We start from the raw sequence: 10,764 nt of genomic DNA on the forward strand, positions 1-10,764 counted from the left end.
TGTTGACAGCCGATGACCGTCAATGCACCGTGAGTAGCGCCATGGGCTGAGATCACGCCACCAAGTGCGTTGTGCGTCTGTCCTGTTGCCAAGTGATGATTAAGACAGGGTGTAGGCTAAACCCCGTGACCATGTTGAAACAATAACTAAAAGTGAATCAGGAAAAAGTTTCCAAATCATAACAGGAAAGTGATGAGGCATAAAGCGCCGTATAAACGAACTGTGAATTGTGTTTTAGAATCAAAGTAAAAAGAGACGTGGTGACTGTAGACTCGGAATGCATATTAGGGGCTATACTTGTTTTATGATTACTTTTCTCTGTGCGGGTATTACTGGGTACAGTATTCCGCAATCTGTAACTTCTCACATATCCTGCGAGTTGAGAGAACAAGTTGAAGTGCGCCAGGAAGGGACGCCGTTCAGGATTTACGTGAGCCAGTCCCATTATACCCCAGGGGAAAGTTTGGAAGGTAACTGTTTTCTGTTTATCTTTTTAGCTTTTCTTTCTTTCTTTCTTTCTTTCTTTCTTTTTAAATATCATTCTGTTCATCTTTTTATCTTTTCTTCCTATCTTTGTTCAAATACCATTGCCCCGATTTTGTCTTTCACGTTAAAACGATCAGAAATTGCCCCAAAAAAAGACAATCAAAATTTACATTGTGTTATATTTTAAGTATTTTTATAGTAGAGCTGCATGTATGCCGATATGTAAGGCAGTTTAAAAAAACAAATGGGTATTACAATGGAAAGAATGCACGACTTTGACTAAAGTTAATGGCAAAATAGAAAAAAATCTCGGAAAAAATGTTCCAGTAAAATACATCTTGGCTATCTTTTGAAACTTTACCGATAATGACCCATGTTTAAAAGTTCAAATTGCACATACACTAAATCGTTCGTGGATATATTGTCCCCGAGAGAAACGTGCACGATTTGGTGCTCAGGTTGTAACAATTTATCGTGTTTTAAAATTTTGGTTTTTTGCACCAGGGTCTTTAAATCATACTACTCTCATCAACAGAAAATTAAAACGCCACATTTGGACACGAAAAAACGTGACTACTTACGTACATTATTTTGAAAAGGTGATGAGACTATTTCGGCTCCACTGTACAAAGATGAATTTGTGCTGGTTTGCTCACGATACACCAAGCTGTTAACGAAATAAATGACTTGCATGTTACTCGTTTTTTTTTTTCGTACATAAACTTTTTACATATTTTGTTTGAAATTAAGTTAATCTCTTGACGCTCGAGAAAACTTCCCAGTAAAATTTAGATTTTTTATTGAATAATTCAATTGTTAAGTTAATGACTATTTAACGTTCCAATATTTCATTTTCCTTTAGTTATGGTCAAGGCTACCGGGGGCGCCTCTTTTACAGCAGTTGTCATGGAGGCACATTTACGTACCTGCGACTTCTCCGAACATACAACCATCGGCGCTTTTAATGGTGACGATGCCTTACGACTGTTAAATTGTGAGGGGATAGCTGTAAGTAATGGGAGCTGCCTTCTTTCTCCTGTTTTTGGTCGTCTGTAGCGGAATCTCAATGATACGATTCAGTACACATGTAGTAAAATATTGTAAAGTTGTACTGGATTTTATAATCAGATGTGCATATTAAATGAGCTTTCTCTGAAATAATTGTGTAAGTGTAGCGCTTGATGGAAAACGAAATGAAATTTCACTCGGTTTGTTATGAAGTAATTTATTACATAACAGCGTTTCGCATTTTGTTGATAAAATGATCTTTTATGAATTTGGCGCTAACCACCAAACTACACGTGAAAGTCGGGTTTTTATAAGATAAAAAATTATAAACATGAGTCAGTGCCCATTAACCCAATAGTCGGTTCAAATATCTATGTTTTATTTCAGTCTCACGCGGTTTTCCTCACTAAAAATGGAGCCCAGGAAAAGACGTTTAAATGGACAGCTCCGAGAAATATTACCAGGTTAATAGAATTCAGGTAAATGTCAGTTTTGTTCGAGCTCTACGTGTACTCGTTGTACCAAACAACTGAGGCGTCTGATATAATAAAATCTACTTAACATCACCGCAAAAATAATGATAGTAAAAATGTATGGATTTTAATGAGTAAACTAGTGAAATAATGCAGCATTTGCCAAACAGTTATAGTTTATGATAGGCAGATGTATAAGATAATATTGTCCTTTAAACATACAATGTCATCAGAAAAATCGGTTAATCAGTACAATAGTATTTTACCCTTATACGCTTCTTTTCTATAGTGCTATGATATTGGAAACGAACGGAACGGATCAGGATTGGAGAACAGTGAAATCAGCGGCCATAGGAAATATATCCATGTATGTAAAAGACGAACTATGTCCTGAAACTCCTCTGTCGAACAGCAGTTCAATGAACATCGGGTCCCCAATATACAGTATCGGTCTCTATCCAATCGTGACATTCATCTTGATGCATTTGTTGACCAAATGGCTATGACGTTGTTGACGCATTTACTATGACATTGACGTTATAATGGACGTGATGGTGATGTCTGGATTTGTGAAACACATTGTTCTCTCCGTTTAGTCTGCGAACATGAATGTAAATTGCCTGTCATGTTTTCACCAGATGTCTCGGGGATTTATTTATTGTTATTTTTCCATTTCTCGAAAAAAAGGTGAAGATGTGAAGTAATTTTTTATCAAACGTAATTGATTTCCAACGAAAAAGTGGGTTGGTATTTTTTATTTATTTATTTATTTATTTGTTCATAACTTGTACAGCTAGTAATGTGTGTATCCATTGTCTTTTTCTATATCATCTATTTTTTTTTTCTAAAGAGGCCAGTTATTGTAAGATATGTAAATAATGTATTTGATATATGGTAAAAATTAAGGATAATAAATATCACTAAATACCTGTCCTTTCTTGTTTTTTACTTCAATGAACAAAGAATCCGAAATTCAGTCCTACGTGTTTTGATTTCAAAAAGGAGTTAAAAACATGTTTCCAGTTCGCAAGTCAGAATATCCCACACGTGCTATTTTATATGTTCCTATTTTTTGTATCCCCTCTTTCAAAATTCTGAAAAAAAATTTTTTTCCAATACTTAAAAAACTTCTTAGTATTATCTATGTGCAAAATACACGTATTTGAGACTCCACGAGGAACATCGGAATAGACCGAATCAAGGAAGTGCTATTATTTAAAAATTGTTTTTGAATTTTCAACAAACGAAGGTATCAACAACTTTTTAGTCTTTAACTACTGTATATACATATGATGGGGAATAATGATAATAAAATACAAAATATGAGTCGGAGACATATTTACATGTAGACAAGGCCCTACAGGTATATAAAATTTTGATACAGCTTGTCAAACTGTATTTTATGGAGAAGGCAGATAAACCGTTATTCAGTATTCTAAGAGGCTCTTTTGGAGCAATGAAACAACTTCATTGTTTTATTTGTTAGAGGATAGGCTAGAAGAAAAAAGATGCCATTAACCATATGGATTAGCACATTGGCTGTTGCACTTCAAAATGAATCAATATACGTTTATACATGTGCATGCATACCTAAACTGCATGTATGTGGTACATGTATGCATTCAGATGGAAAACCGTTCTGAGCTAATAAGTCCTTAAATCATACATATACAACCCACAAAAAATGAATTCGAACAAGCACACTGCCAACAGTAAAAACAGCGAAGAAAAATGTAATTTCCTCCTGGAAAGTCATTTTGTCATCAGCAAAATCTAAACTCTCAAGCTCTAATGAGTAATAAAAACAATAGCTGAATCAGTGTTCGAAAATTACAATTACATCATAGGTATTCGGTTTCGCAAGGCCAACCACAATGAAATGTCAAAGAAGTTTCTCGTGACTATACAGATGAAATAGGGACTTTTTTTACTTTTACAGGGGTTTCTACAGGGTCATCCAAAGAGACTTTTCTGCAGAAGACTGGACGATGGAGAGGGATTTGAGCAGTATTTGGCATTGCTTTTTTTTTCTTTTTATAGAATTGGACATTTTCAACAGGAAAAGGAAGGATAAGTGCTACAAATGAGGATTCCTGTCATCAAAATTCACGCAAACGCCATATCTTGTTAAAACAACGAAGGGCTTAATTTGAATACTCCTCAGAGCATGTAAATATATGGAAATGTAGTATTGTTCTAATCTGCCATTAATTATTATTATTATTATTATTATTATTATTATTATTATTATTATTATTGTTGTAATTACTTATGACATATCCCTTTATCAACAATGCTGATAAACAAAGTGTTGCTAATATAATTTTTTCCTCCTTAATGCACAGACAAAAAATAAATAAATAAATAAATAAATAAATAAATTAATTAATTAATTAATGTGACAAAACGAACGATAAAAATTCCACTGTGAACTTATAAAATAGAAATGTATAAAAAGTAAGTGTCAAAGAATGTGCACTGTGATGTGTTAGATGTGCTGAACTGAGTGTGTCGTGATGTGCTGTGAGACTACGCTCCCATTGTTTTCGTTTACAGAGACAAACTGTCTCCAGACGGTTTCAAAATGTCGACAGCAAGTCTTGTTACAAGAGACCTTTCTGAGTGTATAGGCACAGTAAATATATCTTCACTCTTAGGCTTACAATTAAGTCAGAACGTGGTTATTTCATCTACTGTCTGTATTTTCGTTGTTTAGCAAAAAAATAAAATAAAATAAAATAAAATAAAATAAAATAAAATAAAATAAATAAATAAAAAGAAAGGAAAAAAGGACCTAAAATTGCTAATCACCCTTAATTAATGCACACATAAACAGTAAAGCAGAAAACCAACAGACATTATGTAACATAAAACATTTTGTAGATTGGGATAGTCAGAAGAAAAGTTTTACGATCTTGAGTTAAGCGGGATAGACCCATTAAATCTCAATAAAATCAATAGAATTAGAACAAGCACCAACAAATGAACCAAAAACTTAACTAGGAATTAAAAGCTGTGGGGGAAGTCAAGGGTGGGTTTCTAGCATCTTTCAAACCCAAGAATAAATGCCTAATAAACAACCATCAGAGGCTAGGGGTGCATTATATTTACCACACACAAGGCTACACACAGGCGCGCGTGCATGCTCGCACGCACACACACACACATAGGGCCTACACACACACACACACACACACACACACACACACACATGCAGACACACTTACCCTACCCAGTATTATATAAGAAGAGTTTAGTTTGAACGTCAGCTCGTATCCTATACAGACACGCCATTTCTGTCTTTCTTATAAATAGCATTTTTAAAAAACGGAGTATTGTATTATAAGGCCCTCAGCGGAACCGGAAATTGCGTCACCAGAACGCGTCGGGGGTTCCCCATCGTCACTGCGTCGTTAAGCTCGACACTGCGGGTTGCTAGCCCCGCGTCTGGGAAAAAATAAGCCTCATACCAAGGAAAGCTTGTGTACTGCCAGTTCCATGTAAGTAGTTTGGTTTACTTAGATTTTAAGACTATATTTAAATGGAAATTATAACAGATTGAATATGAGGCAAGCTATATTTGGTGGTTTTAATTGTTGAAAAGTTGTCCTCATTTGTATCGTTTGGGGATTCCCCTTTCTTACACACCTCTTTACTGACGCAATTTCTCTCGTGGACTTACGTTTTTAAAGAATAAAATTGCAAGTGAACAGGGCGTGATTTGACATATCAGTATAGTGTATTGGTCATTATATGACATGTGCATATTCCAATTGCGTTTACTTAGGAATAAATTGTATTGTTTTATCTCACTTAACATACTTGCAGATTGGGCGAATATTGGTTTGTTTTCTTGTTTACCCATGTGAAAAATCTATGAAAGGATTGCATGTGTGTCAAAAATTAGTTTGCCTCTGTACAGGCCTGTTGTTAAAAAGGGAACATGCAGCGAATAACGGAATTCGTTGAGTTGGTTTAGGCCCTATTTACCCGCCATTCAGGTCTTGTTAGTGGTTTATATTCGCCTTGTAAAGTCCTGTACTTCAGATGTAGGCCCTATAGGCGGGTGAAAAATAAGTGAAACTGTCTAAATCTGATCAAGCGTGGTTTATCATGTAGTATTTAATATTGTGTGTTTGTAAGTGTGTGTGCATGGGGGGTATGTGTGTCTATATAGTAAGCTTCCAGGGTCTTTTCAATCTCTTCGACTAATCGTCTTGCATTTTGAAGTCAAATTGAAGCATAATTTATTCCCTGACAAAATAGGGCTTTACTCAATTTATGTCTAGCCTAGGCTAGATGATATCTTGGCTGGGGTGGCGCTAGCAATTTTTTTTTTTTTTTTTTTTTTTTTTTTTTTTTTTTTTTTAGTTTAGCCAAAGTGCTACTTTTTCATCACTTTTTTTTCTTCAAATGGCTTAAATTTGACTAAAACAAGTCAAATCAACTGTATTTTGTTTAGCCAATTTTTAAATTGTCAAAATTGTTAAATTGTTAAAATGTCAGTTTAAGCATGTGGCTAAATTGGCAAGTGTTAGCGCTACCCCAGCTTGGTTCCTACATATAGGTCTAAATCATTTTCAATGATTTGGGGTTTTAGGGAAAATATATTTTAAAGAAAGAAAGAAAAGAAATAGGAACAGATATACCTTTTTATTTTATTAATATCTGAAACACATAGTGGGTTACATAATTCGATTATATTCAATTACAGAATGGAGGTCTCTGATCTTTCTACGGGAACTGACAATCTCTCCCTGAGTGAGATGGACATATCTTTATCTGATGACAACACAACACCAAAAGTTGACAATGATACTAACGGATCTTTAGAGGACGGCAATGCAACGGAACCTATGTAAGTAAACTACTGATTTTTTTTTAATTTAGCGACCATCGTCTATGTATATTCTTTCCCATGTGTGTGATTAAGATATTTTAAAAATTAGGTATTAAGTAAAATTCACATTTAGCACATTCTGTGATTGAATGGTATTACTGTGCTTTTTAATGAGTACATAACCAGAGAAAATAATATAATTCATGAAAGCTGAATCACATTTACGCTGTATAATCATGTATTGAAAATCAGTCAAACATTCGGTCTGTTCACTAGATCTTTGTCACGACATTGTCCATGTATAAATGTGTCATTTTTCTTTTGTTTATTTATTTTTCTTATCGAGGTTGTATTCGTGTATGTGAACAAATAGGGAAATATATAAATTGGTTAATTAGTAAATTTATTATCATTTTCAGTCATTTTCATTATTATCATATTTTTTTCAAATTATACACCCAAACCCAATATACAGGTGCAATTGATGTCACAGGCATGCTCTTTAAACTATTTAGTGCATAGATTGCAAGCTATGGGCCCCACATGAACAAAACTGTATCAAAGTTTCACTCTCCTGGAACCAGGAACAATAAAAAATAATTCATCGTCTATCCCCAAAATGGAACATACACATGTACGTTACTGTCACAAATGCAAAACGCCCAGCTTTGAAACGTTTTACTCATTTGAAAATGCGATTATCACTGGTTTTGTTCTTTGATTCATCTCCTACAGGTAAAAAAACTATAATAATCTTCTGTATAGAGCAGTTTACTGTTTTTGAGTGACTTTAGTTTGCTTGTCACTGAATATTTAAAAAATGGGTAAAATACACCCTACCTACAGTAAAATAAGCATTAAATAACTTTTTCCCCTCATGATCCAAATATTATATCAGAAATGTCAAACAATCATGGAATCACAATACTTTCTATTGCACCAATTGCAAGTACATAAACAAAAACTTTTTGATAATTTTTCTAGGGAACATATGTAACCAGTGATACTAACCAGTGATACGTAACGTAGTGTTAGCCATGCCGCAAAGCACCTTGAGTTATAGTTTTAATAAATATAAGCATTAGCCTACATCCTTACGTCATGTATAATTTACCATGACTAAAACACTACAAAATATATCGGAACGCAGTAAAAGAATTTAAGTTTAATGACCCGGAACATGTACGTTACCATACGTTTCCAGAAGATACGTTACCTTTAAATGTTGAGACATGGTAAAATTAAAGTTTGAATTAAAATTGAGACTTTTGTTCTATACATGTGTATGTTTAAAAAAATTGAATACAACTTTGAATTCATTCAAATTTATTTTGGACACTTCAGCATGCGAAATGCACCTCTATATTGGGTCTGGGTGTATAACGTTGCAATGACGGTGTTATAATTAAGGAGTTGCGTTCGTCTTTCTAGGTGTGTGCTTCCTCGAGAAAAATATCACGCATTTTTGGCTCATAGTAATACTGATGCTAAGTTTGTGGAAAGTATCATGGACACATTGGAGAAAAGAGGAATCAGTTGCTGCTATTCCAAAAGAGATTTCCGCCTAGGTACTTCAACGGTGTCTTGTATTAATGAAGCTCTGGACAGGAGCAAGTTTGTTATCTGTTTTCTTTCAAAAGATTTTCTTACAAGTCCTTGGTGCAAGCATGAAAGAGAATTGGCGTTGCATAAAGCTGCCGAGACGAGTGAAGACATTGTCGTCCCTATCCTGATGGACGCGTCTGTTGAAGATTTGCCCTTGAATATACGGCGCTTAACTCATATCAGACGCGAGGACATCGATTTTGAGAAGTTGTCTTTTTCGCTTGGATGTGAGTATTGCATTAAGTACAGATTATTGGTATATTTTTAGAGCTTTTTTTATTTTCTAGCCACTTAACAATAGTAAATAACAGAAGTTAAACCAGAATAAGTAAATGAAAATATAAATAACATTTGAGCACTGATGCATTGTTTTGATCACGTTATTGATGCCAAACAGATATGTCATAACTGAAACAAGAATTCTGCGGTATAAAGTTGGGGCCCAAGGAAACAATGTCTTTCTTCACACAGGAATTTGGAACTGTAGACGGGGACAAATAATGCTGTAAATGTGTTTTATTTTGTTATGTTTCGCTTGTGATCATATTTTAAGAGAGGGAGAAGGACCTTGGAGGTACAAATTTACCCAGCTAAGGGGGCAAGCTTTACCTACTGTAATTGTGAAAAAGACTAGAACAATACACACGACACTGGCTATTTCTTGAAAAGATTTTTGAAAAGTCCTGGCAAAATGCTCAGGTGTATTTAAGAAATCAAAACGGCGCATTTTTCTATGCAACATTGCTTATATTTTCAGTTCCAGAGGGAAACTCCCGTCCAACGTACATTGATCTTGAGACTGCTAACGCAGAACTGAAGACCAAGTTGGAGGATGCTCAGATCAATTTGAAGGATGCTCAGATTGAGTTGGAGGATGCTCAGAAATTAATCAAAATAAAAGATGACGCCTTGATTCAGCAGCAAATGCACATCAAGCAGTGCGAAGATAAGGTGAGCCAGCATGAATCTGCAATGGCTGCCATGAAACTACGGTGTCACGATCTTCAGCAGAGACTAGATAGAAGAGATGCCGAGCTAAAAGAAATGAAGACCAAGTTGGATCATTGTCTGAATGAGGATGAAAATAAGCAACAACAAATGAGTGATTCAGCTCTTACGACCACCGTTGAAGATTTACCGGAAAAGCAGATTGGCGACATCCAAACCGATCCTACATTGTCTTTGAAAGATGTTCAAGAGTTTCATTGCCGACTTGGGTTAGCACAGAAACGGCAAAGAGTGACAAGACCTAATCTGTACTATGATTTGCGCAGGAGAGATGACAAAGTAAAAGAAATGAAGACCATGAAACCACAGTGTCTCGATCTTCAGCAGAGACTAGATAGAAGAAATGCCGAGCTAAAAGAAATGAAGACCAAGTTGGACCATTGTCTGAATGAGAAGGCTGAAATTAAGCAACAACAAATGAGTGATTCAGCTGTTAAAGATTTGCCAAAAATGCAGGTGGGCGACATCCAAACCGTTCCTAGATTGGCTCGTATTAAGATGAAAGAGTTTCGTCGCCTACGTATGTTAGGAGAGGGCTACGCCAAAGAATCAAGGACGTGATCAGTACTTTGAAAGGTGCAGAGCGTATTGTAAAGGAGGATACAAACAACAGTATCCCAGAAAGTATGGTCTTTGATATGTTTAATTTATTGTGGAGATCTTACAGGAATCTAAAAGACTACCAAGCATCCATCAACTACTGTAACGAAGCTTTATCATATCGGCACAAGTTGTTTGGTCCTGGCTGTATAAATAAAGATGTAGCAAGCTGTTATCACAGCTGCGGCCTCACACACGAACTGTGGGGAAAGCTCGATGATGCGGTAGGATTGTACAGTACATCTGTCATATATCACAGAATACTCCGTGAAAAAAAAACAACTGTGATGAATACCCCAGAGAGAAATTGCCGCTTTCTTTGCGACTTTTAGGGCGCACATATTCAAAGAAAGGTGACATGGAAGCTTCCAGCAAATATTTAAATATGGCATTAGAAGAAGAGATCAAGTTACATGGACAGGACGAAACGCACCCGAATATCAAGAAAATAAGATCTCTTTTGGAGAAAACCAAACGCACCTAATTCATAAGAACTAAGCAAAATAATAATAATAACGATTAACTATATGTATGTGCTTCAGATTTTGTTGGAATTGATGAAAATGATAGGTCGAGAAGATAATGTCTCCCTATGTAAACTGTGCATGAAACCTGCAGTCAAAATGATAAGTACACGCAGATTTATTATTCGTTCAGAAATGTTTGCTGTATTTAAAAATAATGAATTAATCAATGTTCAAAGTTTTCCATATTCTTTGTTGAGCCCAAAATAACGAAACTTAA

The 10,764-nt window shown here is 35.2% G+C and overlaps 2 protein-coding genes across 2 annotated transcripts; both read left to right on the forward strand.

Annotated features, from left to right (window-relative positions):
• Positions 1 to 2,924, forward strand: LOC106170985 (uncharacterized). Its single transcript, XM_013551057.2, has 4 exons — positions 1 to 470; positions 1,349 to 1,494; positions 1,882 to 1,973; positions 2,257 to 2,924. Exons 1-4 carry the CDS (start codon positions 278 to 280, stop codon positions 2,471 to 2,473), a joined length of 648 nt encoding a protein of 215 aa, XP_013406511.2. The 5' UTR covers positions 1 to 277; the 3' UTR covers positions 2,474 to 2,924.
• A 2,466-nt stretch (positions 2,925 to 5,390) lies between these two features.
• LOC106170997 (uncharacterized) lies at positions 5,391 to 10,540 on the forward strand. Its single transcript, XM_024077290.2, has 4 exons — positions 5,391 to 5,467; positions 6,682 to 6,825; positions 8,239 to 8,639; positions 9,170 to 10,540. The coding sequence occupies exons 2-4, from the start codon at positions 6,683 to 6,685 to the stop codon at positions 9,979 to 9,981; spliced, it is 1,356 nt and encodes a 451-aa protein (XP_023933058.2). The 5' UTR covers positions 5,391 to 5,467; position 6,682; the 3' UTR covers positions 9,982 to 10,540.
• The last annotated feature ends 224 nt before the right edge of the window (positions 10,541 to 10,764 follow it).

The sequence above is a fragment of the Lingula anatina genome, chromosome 6 (genome assembly GCF_051362555.1).
Source record: "Lingula anatina isolate TDL-2025a chromosome 6, LinAna3.0, whole genome shotgun sequence".
NCBI lineage: Eukaryota > Metazoa > Brachiopoda > Lingulata > Lingulida > Lingulidae > Lingula > Lingula anatina.

Bases quoted from the DNA above. Each gene is read 5' to 3' on its own strand.
- LOC106170997 (XM_024077290.2), top strand. From the start codon at position 6,683: ATGGAGGTCTCTGATCTTTCTACGGGAACTGACAATCTCTCCCTGAGT. The intron at 6,826-8,238 runs GTAAGTAAACTA...TCGTCTTTCTAG, and splicing joins GGCAATGCAACGGAACCTAT to GTGTGTGCTTCCTCGAGAAA. The intron at 8,640-9,169 runs GTGAGTATTGCA...TTATATTTTCAG, and splicing joins GTTGTCTTTTTCGCTTGGAT to TTCCAGAGGGAAACTCCCGT.
- LOC106170985 (XM_013551057.2), top strand. From the start codon at position 278: ATGCATATTAGGGGCTATACTTGTTTTATGATTACTTTTCTCTGTGCG. The intron at 471-1,348 runs GTAACTGTTTTC...ATTTTCCTTTAG, and splicing joins CCCAGGGGAAAGTTTGGAAG to TTATGGTCAAGGCTACCGGG. The intron at 1,495-1,881 runs GTAAGTAATGGG...GTTTTATTTCAG, and splicing joins TAAATTGTGAGGGGATAGCT to TCTCACGCGGTTTTCCTCAC.